Source organism: Neolamprologus multifasciatus, chromosome 7 (genome assembly GCF_963576455.1).
Source record: "Neolamprologus multifasciatus chromosome 7, fNeoMul1.2, whole genome shotgun sequence".
Taxonomy (NCBI): domain Eukaryota; kingdom Metazoa; phylum Chordata; class Actinopteri; order Cichliformes; family Cichlidae; genus Neolamprologus; species Neolamprologus multifasciatus.
In genome coordinates this window covers 66,911,663-66,929,724 of record NC_140445.1, presented here as the reverse complement: position 1 = coordinate 66,929,724, position 18,062 = coordinate 66,911,663, and the positions used below count along the sequence as shown (strand labels likewise).

General features: G+C 48.9%; 1 protein-coding gene across 7 annotated transcripts in view; it reads right to left on the bottom strand.

Annotated features, from left to right (window-relative positions):
• Positions 1 to 18,062, bottom strand: part of znf423 (zinc finger protein 423) — a 137,295-nt gene that overhangs the window by 64,544 nt on the left and 54,689 nt on the right. For 6 of the 7 annotated variants that reach the window (XM_085164775.1, XM_085164774.1, XM_085164778.1 and 3 more), the window contains exons 4-15: positions 5,728 to 5,905; positions 5,235 to 5,359; positions 4,963 to 5,044; positions 4,810 to 4,885; positions 4,438 to 4,718; positions 4,066 to 4,349; positions 3,615 to 3,989; positions 3,332 to 3,513; positions 1,657 to 2,196; positions 1,399 to 1,549; positions 749 to 1,306; positions 481 to 665 (exon numbers count right to left, since the gene is read on the bottom strand). In XM_085164775.1, coding sequence (XP_085020901.1) covers positions 481 to 665; positions 749 to 1,306; positions 1,399 to 1,549; positions 1,657 to 2,196; positions 3,332 to 3,513; positions 3,615 to 3,989; positions 4,066 to 4,349; positions 4,438 to 4,718; positions 4,810 to 4,885; positions 4,963 to 5,044; positions 5,235 to 5,359; positions 5,728 to 5,905 — 3,017 coding nt within the window. The remainder of the gene's footprint in view (positions 1 to 480; positions 666 to 748; positions 1,307 to 1,398; positions 1,550 to 1,656; positions 2,197 to 3,331; positions 3,514 to 3,614; positions 3,990 to 4,065; positions 4,350 to 4,437; positions 4,719 to 4,809; positions 4,886 to 4,962; positions 5,045 to 5,234; positions 5,360 to 5,727; positions 5,906 to 18,062) is intronic. The other variant, XM_085164780.1, reaches the window with a different exon arrangement.

The window sequence follows — 18,062 nt, the reverse complement described above, 5'->3', positions numbered from 1 at the left end:
CCTAAACGATACCCATCCCTAGTTACAACGTTGTTACAGTTACTAACAAGAAAATGTGGTCGTGTTACTATTTTTTAACAAACAGACAGTTGAAGCTGTGTTCAGTTTACCGCAGCTTATATCAGCTGCAGGAAGTAGCTGTAAGTAACCCTTTTTTGAAGAAGTAACTAGTTTAACTAGTAACTAGTAATTACTTTTTCAAAGTAACTTGCCCAACACTGACCGTGACGCATCAAAACACCGAAGACAAATCAGATGAAGAAGTCATTTTGATAAAACATCTACATCATAACTGTAACAAGTCGCCTCTCTGAGGAGGATTTAGCTCCAAAGACGAGTCAGGATCAAAGTCGAGGTGCAGAAAGAGAAAACGGCGAAAACGTGGCGCACGCAGAAACGTGTCGGCGCTGCTGCACCTGCAGCGCTGCACTCGTTCGTTCAGTGGAAAGTCAAAGACACGAATGCAGCAGGCTGAAGTACCTTGTGCTCGGTGAGGGTCAGCAGCGAGGGGAAACGCTCGCCACAGATGGGACACATGTAGTGTTTGGCGGGGCCGCGGTGCGTCTGAGCGTGCTCACGAAGCCCGTTCTCAGAGAAGAAGGTTCGGGAGCACACGTTGCACTTGTGGTTTCCTTTGATGAAGTCCGCCTTCTTCTTTCGAGAACCTGTCACACATAATGAACACACACAATCACAAACACGACAACGACACAGAGGACTCCCTAACGATGACAGAGTACGACATTACCGGCGTCGTCTTCTCCCGGCCGGATGTTGTGGTCGCGCAGGCGGTGGTTCTGCAGCAGGGACTCCATGGTGTAGGCGGCGCCGCAGATATCGCAGGCGTACATGGGCTCTGCATTATCCAGCTCCTCCTCTCCTCCGCTCGCCTCGTGGCTGTTGGCTGCATCTCCGCCCTGGCTCGAGCCTCCTCCCACCGCTGCGCTCTTCAGCAGCATGTTCTGCAGGTCGGCTTGCTCGGCAGCCGCGACCGTCGCTCTCTCCACGCTTCCTGCTCCTCCGTTGCCACTTCCTCCTCCTCCTCGCTTGGAGGTCTGCGCCAAACCGTTAGGCGTCCCGTTCTGGCTCCCGCTGCTCCCGGTGCCGCCTCCGTTGCCGGTGATGTTGCTGCCGTCGAAGATGCAGTGCTTTTCTCTCAGGTGTCTCTCCAGCAGCGAGATGGCGTGGAAAGCTTTGCCGCAGAAGCGGCACGTGAACTTCTTGCTGTGCGTGGTGATGTGACACTGGAGCTCCACTTCTGTTCCGAAGCTCTCCCCGCAGAAGATGCACTTCCGGGGCTTGAGTCCTGTCAAAGATCAAGTGGCACAGGAACAGGAAATATCAGACTTTTCACATCACAATCGTGCATTTGTTAAACGTGGCACAGCCTGACAGTACCTGCACCGAGGCCTCCCGGGAGGCCCGACCTTTGGCCCAGATGGTTATGTTTAACGTGCAGCTGAAGATCCGCCTCCTTCCTGAAGTCCCAGGCACACGCTGTGCAGCGAAACAGCTTCTTCTCGTTGCTGTGCTTCACTGCCAGATGCACCTGGATGCGAGGCCAGAGAAACAAACTCTTGAGCAGATAAACTTTGCATCTTTCGGGATTCGTGTCTGCAAAACGTCACACTCGACAACGAGCCACGTGTCGTTTACCTGGATGGACACCTTGGAGTCAAAGACCTCCTGACACAGGGTGCAGTGGTACAAGACAAACGTGTGCATGTCGAGCAGGTGTTTCTGCAGGTCGTCCACCGACGAGAACTGTTTATCGCAGCTCTCGCACACATACTGGGTGGACGTGGTGGTGTAGTGCACCGTCAGGTGTTGCAGCAACGCCTCCTGCGACTCAAAGTCCTCCTTGTTGCACTGGGGGCAGGACTGGCGCCTCAGCAGCATCTCCAGGTGCGACTTGAGGTGGGCCTGGAAACCCTCAAAACTAGCAAAGCGCAGATCGCACTGGTTGCAGGGATAGTCTCCGTTGCTCCCCACGGACGGAGTGGAGTCCCCTCCGAGCCGGTGGCGTTTCGGGGAGGAGATCTCGACGTCCGACGAGGCGGGGCTCAGGTCTGCGACTTTGGCTTGCCGTTTGTTGTTGGCCAGCGGGATGTTCTTGTGGTTCTCCTTTATGTGCTTGGTGAGCTTGAGGAGTGAGCCGAAGATAGGAGAGTTGGTGCAGTAAGGGCAGGAGTAAACCTGTGCGTGGATAATAACGCTTTACTTTTTTTAGAGATTAGGATGCAATACGCCGAGTCGTCACAAAAGTCATTTCAATCACTGCGAGCTCACAGATAAAATCATGTCAGTATGTTCATGAGGTTATAAACGCTAACAGCTGGTGATACCAGTATCGGCCCCGATACCCGATACTGGTATCGGGTATCGGGGCCGATACTGTTAAATGTGTGTGTACTCATACTCGTAAAAGTTAACCGATACCATGAACCGATACCAACTTATTTCATTAATCAGAGGGTGGCTTGTCATTTCTGTTGTAGTTTTTTAGATTGGCCCCCTAGTGGCCAATTATTATTTTCTTTATTATTTATAGGGATGCACCGATACCGATACTGGTATCGGGCATCAGGGCGGATACTGTAAAATGTGTGTGTACTCATACTCGTAAAAGTTAACTGATACCATGAACCGATACCAACTTATTTCATTAATCAGAGGGTGGCTTGTCATTTCTGTTGTAGTTTTTTAGATTGGCCACTAGGGGGCCAATTATTATTTTCTTTATTATTTATTTTATCATTTTTTATATTTTATTATTTATTTAATAATAATTATTTTGTTTGTTTGTTTACAATATGGACACTCTGCAATAATTTAAAAGTTTATTTTATTCCAAACAGAAGTGTTTATTTATTATTCTGAAAGCTCGAGACAGTGCCAATAGTTCAGTGATATTTTGTTAAATTACAATGTGGAGACTCTGCAATAATTTAACAGAAGTGCTTATTTTTCACTTGAAATTTTTTTGTGGTTATTTTTATTAAGATTTTATTTTTTATCGGCAGGGAATATAATAAAACCTGTCTTCTGGTAGAAGTATCGTTTTTTGTACTCTGTATCGGCAAGTACTCAGATCCAAGTATCGGTATCGTATCGGTTTGAAAAAGTTGGTATCGTTGCATCCCTACTAACAGCTACTCGAAGTGTCTTTTCAGTGTGAACAGCAGCACGTTTCAGTGTTTCACTGTGAACTGTGGGTTAAAAAGTCCGACTAACAAATGACAGGATACGGGAACTGAATAACTAACGAGGTGACCAAGCTGTGTTTCTTCTTCTTACTGGTTACACTGAACAGATTTACAGTTTTCCTCACCTCCATGAAGGACTGAGATCCCGCCTGAAGTATGGGAGACTCGAGTTTGGCCACTGCTCCACCTGATGCGCTTCCTCCACCTGTTGCGGAGGTGCAGTGTGTCTGCTGAATGTGCTCCGTCAGCGAGGACTCTGTCAGGAAACCCATGGAGCACTGGTTGCAGAAGAAGGCATGGTTCCCTTCTAGGATGGAGAAGCTCGCTTTAATGGTTGCAGCAACAACAGTCACAGGAAATGACGACATGTACTCAACACCATCTCACCGATAAGCAGCTTAAACACACCTAATGTGGTGGATCCTGCCATGATGCCGCCGGGCAGGCAGTGGGAAACCCTGATGTGCTCTTGCAGAGAGTTGATGTCCCCGAACATGTCGGGACAGTAGTTGCAGTGGAACGCCGTGACGTTGGTGAACTGCAGCAGAGGAAAAGCCGCCGCACCCACCGTCCCTCCGCTCGCACGGTGAGCTTTGCGCACGTGCTCGTTGAGGTTGTAGAGCGTGGGCAGAGTTTCGAGGCACAGCTGACACGTGTGGCTCTGTTGCGGCTTATCTGCATGGATGGTCTTCAAGTGGATCTCCAGCACGGCCAGACTGTGGAAGTCTCTCTTTGAGCAGTAAGGGCAAGAGTAGGTCACTTTACCCCAGGATCCGCCCCCGCCTGCAGACACAAAGGTACTTTAGTGGTGACTACCTGGTAACTGTGCAGCTACTTCGTAGGTAAGTGGCTAACGCACCTCCGCCTTGATGGCCCAGGTTTATCCCCACGTCCTCGCCGGGATCGCCGCCTCTCCTGCGGCTGCGTTCGCTGCCCTGGCTGTGCTTTAGCGTGGAGTCGGGGGTGGAGCCTCTCTCCAGGCTGGCGCTGGAGTCTGGAGTGGCTGAGCTCATTGAGGCGACGCTGCCCAGCGCCGGGTCGGGACTGGCAGCGCTGTGGTTAGACGAATCGGGCTGACGATGGCTGTCTAGATGGCAGTACACGTCCTCGACGGAGGGGAACTGCTCCGAGCAGACGGGGCATCTGTGGACACAGAAAAGGCCGGTCAGAGGCGAGTAACGGTTATCAGAGCGGCGAGCGGAGACGTTTGAGAGGTAAAGCTCTGCAGTACTTGTGTTTGCGGTTAGCGTGCTGCGTTTCGATATGCGTGAGCAGCGAAGCCTCGTCGAGAAAGATCTCAGGACAGTGGATGCACTGCAGGTCGGCCCGGTCCGACAGCTGGGGGTGTCTGGTCAGGACGTGTTTCTCCAGCTCGTCGGTCTGACTGAACGTCTCCTCGCAGTAATCGCACATGTACAGGTCCTGCTCCAGGTCGCCGTCTCCGGCCGCGCCCTTCTTTCCTCCGTCTCTCTCGCTCCTCAGAGCGAGATGCTCTCTGTTCTTACGGTGAGCCTGCCGGAGACAGACATTCAGACGCGAGGACGAGCAGGAACAGTGCAGTGCACCTGTGCCCATTAATCTCAGTACCACAGGTAACACTTACCTGCATGTGGCTCTGCAGCGACGAGGTGGAGGAAAAGCCGCGCTTGCACACGCTGCACTTAAACGGTTTGCTGGAGCTGGAAAAAAGAGAAATGGAGAAGAAATCAGCACCGATTCTGAGCTTTATTGTGCTGTTAAGTGCAGAAGCAGCTACCTGTGCGTCTTCAGGTGGATCTTTAGGTGATCCGAGCGAGAGAAAGCAGCCTCACACTCCTGACAGCTGTACTTCTTATCTCCTAAGTCATTGAAAGGCAAAAGCTTCACTGATGATGTTAAAACAGTTTTCCTTCGTCTCTGCTTCATCGAATAACTTTACAAACATCACAGTTTGCAGTTCTCAGACAATCCTGACGTGATTAAAAACAGCGACAGAAAACGTAAAGCGAGGACGCAGCAGCTCGTCTCAGGTGAGATGTTTGCACGTACCTGTGTGCAGTTTGACGTGGCGGTCTCGGCTCCGCTTGTGTTTGAACAGACGGCTGCAGAAGGTGCACTTGAAAGGCAGCTTGTCGCTGTGGATCTGCTCGTGTCGCTTCAGGTAGCTCAGGCGGCTGCGAGACAACGACAACGTTTATGTGTTATTGCAGCAACACTCACGCACGTGTCAAAGTAGCTGGATGTATCAGACATCTACGTTTTTACAAAGCGTTGGTTCGAAAAGGACGCTGGCGAGGAAGAGCGGGTGATACAGAAGATGATGATGATGGCGTGACAGCTGTTCTTAAAATGGTTCTTGACTCAGTCCCCCGAGAGGCGAGTGAGAAATGTATTCACCTCACTCCCTTTACTGTTTGCCTTAGTGGTCCGTGTGTTACCATGGCGATACTGAGAATACAGTGTGTTGTTGCGCACGTTGACTTTCATAAACATGGCGGTGCATCTGAACGCGTTTCCTTCTGCAAACATCTGAACGTGGTACCTGAAGGACTTGTCACAGAACTGGCACGGGTACGGCAGGCCCGCTCCTCCCTCCTCCTCGCCGCCAGTGGCCATGCCGAGGTCACAGCAGCCATCGGGTATCTGCGAAGGCGATGCCACATCCTTACTGGAGGGCGAGGAAGGCACCCAGGATAAACCTGCTGGGTCATCGTCACCGTCTGCGGCAGGGAGACACAGAAAGTTTACAAGGAGTAACTGCGTCCCGCTTTTTTAAAATCACAGCTGCAGATCGGCGAGGAAAAACAAACCCCGTCAGAAACTTTCACCTTTCTTGGAAGGCAAAAGGGGAGAGAGAGTGTGTGGAAGGTAAAAACATACAAATACAAAGACGAAAACAGGAGGATGGAGCGAAACTGAAGGTGGAGAGAGAAGCAGAGCCACTCGGGCATCAGCAACATCTAAATAGAAAGCTCCAAGAACTATGAATCCCCGAAGGAGCCCAGAATAAGGACAGAGTGTATTTTCTCTCCCTTCGTTCTCCCTCGTTCCCTCCTTCTCCTCGCCTCCCTCCTCCCCCGTACCTCCGTCTGTCCCCGAGGACCATAGATCCGCCTCATCATATTTTCATTAGGGCCTTGGCAGATTGAAACGTCGCAAAAGCGATTAGAGGATGTGGAGAGCAGAGCGGAAAGATGGCGATATTCACTCCCTTTATCTGTCATACATAGGAGATTATGCACTGCTCTTTTCCTGTTTTCCTCCCTCTCTCCTCTTTCTCCCTCCTGTGTCGTCTGGCACAGAGGCGACAGAAAGGCCACGACTCCTTTAATAGACACTTCAGAATGGATTTGAGGCGACAAAAGAGAGGGCTGAATAATGCTTGATATTGTTCTGTTCCTCTTTGTGCGCTCGGCGAACGAGCACAGCGTGGCTATTTAGCATGCCTGAAAAATGTAAAGGAGCGAGGAGATCAGAGAGGAGAGGAGACGTTGTTGTTTATCTGATGGCTTCATCAACTGGGCCAGCAACCAATCACAGACAAGACGTTTGTGCCAAGATTCACTACGAGCGCAAGATTTCTGCAGCCCGACGCCCCGAGTGCGTTAAGTTTGATCGTTTTAGAAATCTAAAACAGCACACGCACACACACATGCATGCACGCACATGTGCACACATGCACGCACACGCACTGACATGCACGCACGCACATGTGCGCACGCACACACCCACACACATACCTACATGCACGCACGCACACACGTACATGTGCGCATATGCACGCACATGCACCCACATGCATGCACACACACACACGCACGCACGTCCGGACACACACCCACATGCACGCACACACACACGCGCACGCACACACACACATGCACACATGCACACATGCACACACACACGTACACGTGCGCATATGCACGCACATGTGCACACACACACCCATGCACGCACACACATGTGCACACACACACGCACACACACACACACACACGCGCGCGCACACACACACACACATGTGCACACACACACGCACACATGTGCACACACACACGCACACACACACACACACACACACACGCGCGCGCACACACACACACACATGTGCACACACACACGCACACATGTGCACACACACACGCACACACACACACACACACACAGATGTGCACACACGCACACACACACACACACACACACAGATGTGCACACACGCACACACACACACATGTGCACACACACACACATGTGCACACACGCACACATGTGCACACGCACCGACATGCACGCACACACACACACACACCCCGACCATCTACATGTGTGTGTGGCGGCTCTGCTGTGGATTGCGTCTCACTGAGTGGAAACTGTGATGAATCGTGGGGTAAATGCAGACACGGCGATGAGCAAATAGGATTCTGTGAGACTTAGTGTGACAGATTCATGAGTGGGACATTCTCCAAATGGACCAGAACCAGTATACTGGACTGAGTGGAACTCACTGGGATCCGTCTCATGATGGGGGCAAAAACCCAACAACTGCTACTGTGACAAAAAGTTCTTCATGTGTCGCTGAAGTTCAGCCTCCACGGACATAAAGCGCTGACATCAACAGACAACTGCATTTACGGCTCTGCTGTCACGCCACAGGAACGCTTACCGACACAGCTCCCGCTCGCCGTCTCACTCTCTGTCAAACATGACTCGGGTGGAGACAAAGAGTGAGTGTGTGCTCGCCACTCAGTGGCTGGAAAAACAAACCGAACCTTACAGACGTGTGAGAAAAGTGGCAAAAAGGAAGTAAATAAGCCCGAGCCACCCCTTCAAAAGAAAAGTCTGTGTGGACGCACGTTGGTCATTAAAGGCATGAGTCAGTGGAAACGCTGCTGAGGTGGGAAAGTGGCTGAAGAGAGACAGAAGGGGGAGATTGCACCGCGGAGATTTAGTTCAAGCAAGAGGGTGAAATCACTTTTTGAGAGGAGGGGGGGGGGGGGGGCGTCGAGAAAGAAGGGGAGGAGAGATTAGCGTCATTAAAGAGCCCTAATCCTCTGACTAGCGTGGCTGGCGCTAAAATGGAGGATCACACGGCTTTTTAACGGCGCCTTTGTCAGTCGGCCACGAGGGGACCTGGCAAGACAAGGCCGCGTGGCAAACTGGGAGAAACTGGAGGACGGGGAGGGGGGGCGAAGAAAATTTCAATGAAAAGTTAAATTAGAGAAGGATCCTCGAGAGGAGGCGAGATGAGGACGGAGGGGGAGGGGGGAGCAGAGAAAGTGTTGAAGGAGGAAAAAATAAGAAACAGGCGGACGCCGACACACGCTGCTCCTGCCCCCGTCTCCTCCTCCTCCTCTCTGTTCTTCTCTGGCGAATGAAAACGAACGAGCGGAGCGACCACGGGGCCCCAACCGCTCCGCTCCGCTTTATCTCTCACTCTGCAGTCGTCTCCTTTCCCATCATTCCCTCTATTCTTCCTCCCTCCCTCTGTCCTCAGCAGTCCCTCTCCTCTTCCGTCTTCATCTCTCCTCCACTCCCTCCCTCCGTCACCTTTCATGTTGTTACTCATTATAGCGCTGACATCTCTCCCTCTGTCCCTCCATCTCTCCCACCGTTCCTCCCCTACTGGTGTTGGCCTTCACCCCCGTGTCTCGGCCTGGACGGGACCGAGGGAGAGAAGGCGGGGGAGGATGTTCCAGATGGACGGACTCTGAACTCCAAAAGAGAGAGAAAGGATGGTGGGATGAAAGAGGAGACGGAAACGAGGAGAGGAGAGGACCTATGGGTGTGCACTAAAGATGGAAAAGAGCAGACAAAGTTAACGGACCGCCCGAGTCTACCTGAAATGACAGACGAGCGCACAAACAGACACATGCAAACAACACACCCACGCTCCCCGCGTGTCTCTCTAATAGGCCAGACAGCGCGGCGACGTGTGGAGGACGCAGCCTTGGTGAAGCGCTGTAGAAGAGACACACACGCTGATCGATTTCTCTTTATGTTCCTGCCTCGCTCATCCACATTCACTAAGTTTGTCATAACTGTCACACACACAGAGAAACCTGATCAAAGCCGCAAAATCTAAATTTAAAAGAAACTTTGGAGACGTCGAGCAACGATTAGAGCTGCCGATAATTACTGGAAACCCTAAAAATAAAAACCAGTCGGTACATTTGAAAAATCGCGTGTCTGCTGCGGTGCAGCGACTGATTAAACGAGTCAATGAACAACTCGGGTTCGTTTAGTTAGCCCCGCATAACGATGTCGGCTAAATGCCTGAAATGGAAATACAATCCATGTATGTCACGCTTTCGCTCTTTTATACGTCTTTGATGTTCGAATCAAAGACGCTCAGCTGGTAGCAGCAAAAGGCTTTCAGGTCCCAAGGCTGCTCCGAAAGCTAAAACTGCCTAAGATACTGAAGCGATATTATAAATGAATAAAAAAGTCATCTGTTAGGTTAACCGCCCAATTAGCTGTCAGAATAAAATATTATTCAAATAAAAAAGCATCAATTCGAATGAAGGAGCTGGTCGAGTCTTCTCTTTAAGTCTAATCCTGCATGAGACAGAAAGTCCGACAGGGCTGCTATTCAAGCGTCCCAGGTACAGACTGGTTCCCCCCCCTCTCTTTCTTACAGCACCAGTTCCTCCCAGTCCAACTCTCCACTCCACCTTTGAGGCTGGCCATCAGCCCAGACCTGCACCTTTACTCCACAAGACCCCCGCTGACCTTATCCCTCCATCCCTCCATCCCTCCTCCACCCGCTCCCCAGGCCCCCTCCGATGGCCCCAGGCTGCCCCAGGCGTGCACACACACACACACACTCACCACAGGGGGCAGAAAAACAACTTCCACCCTTGGCTCGCTCTGGGCAGCCCAGCACTCATTCTGGCTCTGACCATCTCACATATGCACACAAACACAATTAAAGCCGACTCGAAACCAACGCTGAAGTAAGTTTGATGAGAAACGTGTCATCATTCGTGCTGCACCCTTCACGTGAACAACATCCTGCAGCTTAAAATAACAGCATCGTCTCAGCCCCGCGCTGGAAATCATTTCGACGGGCCGCAGCGTACACCTGACGATTACAGTTCACTAATAAATTGCACAATTTGTGTGTTTTGCTCTGAAAAAGCAGGCTGGATGGCTTATTGCTTTGTTTGGCTGTGATGTTGGAGTCGCAGTCGTAACTTGACAGTAACAGTAACGCACGAGCCTCAACGCGCAGCAATAATCTGACGCTTTGTCCCACATGCTGCACTCGTCAATCGGCACAGCCAAACAAGACAATAGCAGAAAGATCCCTACCTGGCTCTGTGATTAGCATGCGCGTTGACATGGCAACCAGTCAGCTGTGCTTAGCTTACCGGTTGCCATGCATTGAGATTTGCACAGTAGGACTTTTACTTTGACCAGTCAGACTGTTGGAGTGAAGCTACCTGTTGTGTCGTCCATCGAATGTGCCGACAGAACAACGCTTTGTCTTATTTTCATAACCAGCGAGTGCTGCAGATAGAATAATGACCAGCTCCTGACTCTTTCTCTTGAACATGAACATGCCCCCCCCCACACACACACACACACACACACTGGTGAAGCGGTTTACACATATGCGGCCCCGGCTGCATCCCTGGCCTACGCTCCGAGGACCCACAGTCCTCTGCTGCCGTCCTCGCAGCTCACACGGGACGCAGTCTGTCGGGAGAAACGCACACAAACAGCTACGGCGAGGACGATGCGGCAGTCTGTCCGGAGCTCGAGCCCGCGAGAACACGATGGACGGACACGCACAGAAACACATGCATTCACACGCTCTAAGCAGGCGGCGGGGACCCTCACCTCCTGCCCTGGGAATGGGTCCGGCTGCTTTGGACGCTTTTGGGCGCCAACTGCTCCATATGGGCAGTGTGTGTTTGTGTGTGTGTGCAAGTGTGTTTGAGGGCAGAAGGTTAGGGGCAGGGGGCTACGGATGGGGGTGGGTGGACAGCGGGCTGGCAGATGACAAGTTCGCCCCGAGTATACAGGATAAAAAACGCTACACAAATATCAAGTAGTGCATTACACACACACAGAGCAGCTCAACAATCTGAGGTCAGCGCAGGTCATACAAACAAATACTGAGATGCACATGAAGAAGAATCGGAGGATTAACAGCTCTGTTCAGCTGTGAAGCTGCTGAATGAGCTTTCAAACGTATGCGAGCACATTTTAGGGGTTCAGAGTAACAACCTGTGACATCACTGCACACCTCTGTGATTCCACGCCACGCTCAGCAGCGCCACAAATACAGCGCGCTTGGAAACATCTTCAGTCTTTGATGCAATCAAGAAGCCAATAAAGTGATGGAAAAAGCAGCGCACATAAAGAGGAACACGCAACGTCTGGTCCGTCCCACACAGCATGTGGTAGAGGAGGTCTCACATCTGCTTCCTCTTAACCACACTTCCCTCTTTTTCTATCCTCTCCATCTTCAGACTCCTTTAATCTCACCGTGCCCCGTTTCCCTTTGCATATTTACTTCATCGACTCAGTCGGAAACGCCGAGCGAGGCACCTAAACCAGGCGAGCGCTCCCCGTGCGGCCAGCTCCTCGTCCCTCCGTCCATCTCGTCTGCTGTTTGTTCACTCAGAAACGAGAACCAGCTGTCAGGCAGAGTGTTAGATAAACAACAACACCGTGCCAACGCACACACACACAACACATGCACGTGTTTTCATGAAGACACACACACAGAGTGGTGTGATCCCATTGTGTGCACGCCGGCGGCCATATCATCTATTTATAAGAATGAGGTTTGGTGGACTGGCAGACCGCTCACTAACCTAGAAACACATTCACCTGAGTCACACACACACACACACACACACACAGACACACACAGACACACACACACACACAGTTATGAATAAGAGGAGCCGAGTTATGTTTCAGAGCATTGTTAGTGTTGCCTTGTGAACAATAACGGATAATTAGTGTTTAGTGAGAACCACACACAGGATCATTGTGCGTTCATCATTTTAAACAAACTGCATCTGCTATAAATGGGTGTGATTGATGTATCAACACACACACACACACACACACACACACACAGAGGTCCTCCCACATTCGCCTACGCGTACGTGGGACCTATAAATAAGAGATGCAGGCAGCTGGAGCTTGCCGTTGCAAACTCAAACACAGTTACACACAGACTCAGGTAAACAAACACACTCATCTCTATATGTAACACAAATATACATGCACACAGTGTTTTCAGCCAAGCTAGCACCGTAACCGAGGCTTCCACGTGAGGGATCGGAGCAGGAAAAACGAGGGATAAAGAGACAGGGAGGCTCCTGACGTCCCGGGGGGGCAACAGTAGACGGGGGGTGGTCTTGTGCCCAGGGGAAACCTGAGAGCAAGCTGTGAGAGGCGGGTACTGCCAGCCCAGCGCTCCCCTTCTGGAAAACGGGATCCTGGACAGCCCCCTACTCGCAACTCTTAAACCCCCCCATGAGAGACGCGCACACACACACTGAAGAGGAGTCCCCGAGGGAGGAGCCGAGCAGAGCAGAACACCTGGACCTGCCATTACTGACACACTCGGGGATTAGTGGCACAGACGGCAGCAGAGATGGAAACAGAGAACACACACTGGGACACGACCGAGTGATGTGCATAAATATGCACAAACACATGCAGCCATGACTAAAGACGAGCAAAACAACAAAGACAACGGAGCAGACGTAACTGCAACGTGTTTTATGTGACTCCGCCCACCCGGACGTCCTGATTCAGAGGGTTTGTGACCAAATGATTACAGCATCTCTGCTTCACACAGGGAGATAAAAAGGCACCGAGAAGCTTCTCACCCGAAGACATTTAACCCTTTAAGACCTACCATAGAACCAAGTCCGCCAGAGCTTATATTATATGTTTACATGCTGTGGAGACATTTTTGGGAGCATTTCAAGTTGATATACATCAATACAACCATTATAGCCCAGATTTTAATAATATGTCTGCATTAAGTGCATAGTAATTACATAAATTGCAAAAAAGTGCAATAAACTACAAAAAAAATTAAAATCGTTTTTGTTTTTTTAACATATATTTCTAGTTGGAGAAATTTAAGAGGCTTATCCCTCAAAACTGTAAATACAAAAAAGTTGCACAAAATAGTTTCCCACCACAGGAAATTTATTTTGAGTGTCTTCATAGTTTTATTTTTGAAATACACCAATTTTTATACACTGCAGGAAAAACGAAAATAAATATTATAATGCAAATTTGCAAAAAAGCAGCATATGCATCAAAATAAACTATTTCCAGCAGTGCAATATGAGTCCTAAGCATCCCAGAAACCACACAGAAAGTCATAAGTCAAACATAACTTTTAAAAACACCAGTATAGGCTCATGAGGCCCTGATGGTAAAAAAAAAAACCTACATTTCCACGAAAATGACGTCACTGCCGGTTTCGGGCAGGTCATGGCGGACATGCCATAGTTCGTGCTGATAGACGTAGGAAGTGTTACAAACAGCTGATCGGATCAGCAAAGCGTGTTTCTGGAATATTATGTTTTTGTTGCTGCAAGTGCTTTTTATGCAGTTTTTGCAAAGTTATATGTGGAAGGAAACTGTGACCGAGGACAAGCTGATGGCATAAGATGGAAGTACAACTCCTCCGGTTTCATATGCAAAAAAAATTATTGTGCTAGCTCACGTGGTTGCAGAGCTACAGGGATTTAAAAATAGTTACGCAAAACAGAGCGTGCTGCTCTGACCAGCTTTAAAGGGTTAATCTAATTCAGAGTTGGTGTAGATGTGAGGCCTGACAGCCGTCGCTAACATGACCCACCTCTCTGATATATGTAGAGTATGTGGGTGCACACACAGCTGGTCGCCTCATCTCTGTGGTTTCACCTGAACAGTGCTGGAGAATAATTACTCGTCTATTAAACCTCTATGTCCCTCGAGAAAGACAAGACGACAAGCTGAGGGTCGAGGACGAGCAGAAGGGAGGAAAAAGGTGACACGGGGGGGTGGGGGGGGCAGCAGGAGGCAGACACACAACAGAAAGACTGATCCTTAAAATACTCAAAAGTCATTGATTCATGTGATATTTAAACTAGTTCACTTTTCTCTGACTACAAACACAAACAACAGTGTTTATATTGGACGTGCAGACGTGGTTTCACAGAGGTTAGTCAGAAAGGATGAAACCAGGATAGAGCAGCAGGTCAGAGCGGTGCTGAAGAAGCTCTCAGAACAAACCGTCCAGAAAAGAGGCTCCTGTGTGAATTAACGACCTCACGCTGGCTGCAACAAAAAGCAGCGCTCAGACACACACGGACGCACACACAGAAACAAAGGTAGTGTTGGGAGGAAAAAGTGTGTGTGTGTGAGAGAGTGAGGTGTGTAAATGTGTGTGTGTGAGTGTGTGTGTGTGTGAGAGTGAGGTGTGTAAGTGTGTGTGTGAATTGGTGACATGAAACAGATCAAAGGGGGGGAGAGGTCGGCAGGGCAAAGTCGGGCAAAGACAGAAAGACGGAGGCCGGGGGGTCCCGTAATTACAACCTACATCCGCCAAGCTGAGCCGTGTGTGTGTGTGTGTGTGTGTGTGTGTGTGTGTGTGTGTGTGTGTGTGTGTGTGTGTGTGTGTGTGGCTGTGGAATGAAGGAGGGTTTCGAGGGTAAATTGCTCTCCTCCACACACCTCTCTACTTTCTGCTGTGTCCGCCCAACAGGAAAAGGAAAGGCGCACACACAGACACACAAAGCTGCACAAACCCTGAGATATGCAAACACTTTGAAGAACAGATACAAACATTGCTTCACAAAAAGCTTCAGGTCACAACTAAACTATCACAAAGGTGAAGGTCGTGAGAGGAGGAGTCGTGGTAGAAAACATAAGTGCACGTGCACGTGGCTGCTGATAGGAGAAAATGTGCACACACACACACACACACACACACACACAGTGGGTGGGAGTGTCTGTGGTGAAGGGGTGCAGATCAATGGAGACCACTGACTGGTTGGTCTCTGCAGCAGAAAAGCAGATCGCTCTGGGACCCAAACTATTGTACAGCACCACACTGGCTTCAAACACACACACACACACACATGTGCACACACACACACACATGTGCACACACACACACACATGTGCGCACACACACACGCACAGCTATAGACATGCAGCTGAACAGTTGCACATGGACACGCAGGCACAACAAAGTCAAACATGAGCACACACTCTTTTTCTCTCTCTCACACACACACACACACACACACACACACACACACACACACACACACACACACACACACTAATAGAGTGGTGAGAGCAGAGAAACTGGCCCTTTGACTGACTGACTTCATTGTGCTCTCATGCCTTTCGAGGGGGCCCCTTGTCTGCCCACCTCTATCCCAGCCCCTGTATTCCTCCCGCTGCTCCGTGATTGGTCCAGCTCCTCACAACCAGCCCGTCCTTTTCCTCGCCGTCACTCTGCATTCCTTCATTTCTGTCACGTTTTGTTCGATGCAAACATTTAAACACAGCTGATAAATTTCACCTGCTTTCAGTTGGTTAGTAAACTTTCCCATCATGCATCAGCCAGCGCCTGAAACACCTGTACTGCTGCTGTAAGCTTCGTCCTGTAACAGATTGATCTCCCTGAGCAAACCCTGATATCGACGTGCTCGCCCCCCCTCACTCCTTTCTCTCTCTCGTTTGCACCCCCTCCCTCTGCAGAGCAGCAAGCTAAAAGCACAAGCATGCCCCAAAAATTAATTTAAACGAACGAATTAAATTAAAAGCAAAGCCTCGGGAGTTTTATTATGTACTAATGTTTGAACCGTTAACTTGGATTGTATTACTAAAATATGCATAATTAAGGGCTGGTGGGGCTTTTATTACGTCAAAGAAGAAGAGAGAAAAAACACATTTCACTAATGGAACAGATTTAATGGGAAAAACTGAGAATGTGAGAAGCAAAGGTGAGTAACAGAGCAGTACTCGGAGCAGTACTCGGAGCAGTACTGGTACACGTGGCACACAGTTAAAACCGCAGTGTGTAAATCAGCTCTGATCAGCTGTTTTCAGCAGGATTTAGCACATAGGAAAATCAAAGAAAGGACGTGTGATTATAATATATATAATCAGTCACATGATTACAGTTACTGGAAACAAAAGAAGGGTGTAGTGCTGGGCGATATGGGAAAATATTTATCACGATATGAATTTTATATCACGATAACGATATATATCACGATATACCACCTGACCTGCGGCCATCTGTAAACAGCGAGCGCAGCGTCTTTGGTTACGCTCATGCAGGGCTGCGTATCTCTGCTCGTCCACAGGTCAGCAGCTTAATGCACGACACTGCAAACATCCTCTCTGCTTTGGCATGCGTCATATAAGCGAGGCAACTCGACTTTACTGACGTGCTTACGACCGGGCATAACGTACCTCGGATCGAGGACTTTGACGAGGTCACGAAAGCTTCTCAACTACATAAACAGGGCCACGCCTTTACAAATGTAACTCCTGTGATTTGTTTATGGCGCTGGGACGTTTCCTCATACGGGCCTCGTGTGAAAGGCTGCTGTATCTTCAGCTGGTATAGTTTTTCTTTCCCAACTTGCTCCCGTCGTTAACTTGGTTTAGCTCAAATTTAGCATTCTTGAGTTTTCTTTTTCTACCTTCTGTAGGTGATAGAAGAGATTTGTTGTGTTGCCATTGGGTGCTGGAATAGTTTTATAGCATAGCTTGCAAATGGGCGTCTTCTGCTCCGTGTTGGTGTTGTTGAACCTAAAATGTAACCAAACCGCAGACATACCCCCTCTTTTGGTAAAAGTGCTTCTTCTTGGGCTGCCTGTCTCTGCCTGTCGCACGTCCATCGTTTTCAGTTACAGTAAAGCATGTCGCAAATCCGGGTGCATGTAAAGCAGCAGCATGTCGCAAAACCACAAGACGGAGTTTCTTTGCCAAAAATATCTTTTTTTTATACTTTATTTTCTCTTGCATAAAGTTAAGAGTATGTATAGTGAGAAGACAACACTAATACATTTGCCACAGGCTATTTAACCCTTTAAGACCTACCATAGAACCAAGTCCGCCAGATTATATTTTTACATGCTGTAGAGCCATTTGTGTGAGCATTTCAAGTTGCTATATATCAATGCAACCGTTACAGCCTAGATTTTAATAATATGTCTGCATTAAGTGCATAGTAATTACATAAATTGCAAAAAAGTGCAATAAACTACAAAAAATTGAAAATCGTTTTTGTTTTTTTAACATATATTTCTAGTTAGAGAAATTTAAGAGGCTTATCCCTCAAAACTGTAAATACAAAAAAGTTGCACAAAATAGTTTCCCACCACAGGAAATTTATTTTGAGTGTCTTCATAGTTTTATTTTTGAAATACACCAATTTTTATACACTGCAGGAAAAACGAAAATAAATATTATAATGCAAATTTGCAAAAAAAAAAAAACAACCCAGCATATGCATCAAAATAAACTATTTCCAGCAGTGCAATATGAGTCCTAAGCATCCCAGAAACCACACAGAAAGTCATAAAGTCAAACATAACTTTTAAAAACACCAGTATAGGCTCATGAGGCCCTGATGGTAAAAAAAACTACATTTTCCGCAAAAATGACGTCACTTCCTGTTTCCGGCAGGTCATGGCGGACATGCGATAGTTCGCGCTGACGTCTATTCCAACGTAGGAAGTGTTACAAACAGCTGATCGGATCAGCAAAGCGTGTTTCTGGAATATTATGTTTTTGTTGCTGCAAGTGCTTTTTATGCAGTTTTTGCAAAGTTATATGTGGAAGGAAACTGTGACCGAGGACAAGCTGATGGCATAAGAT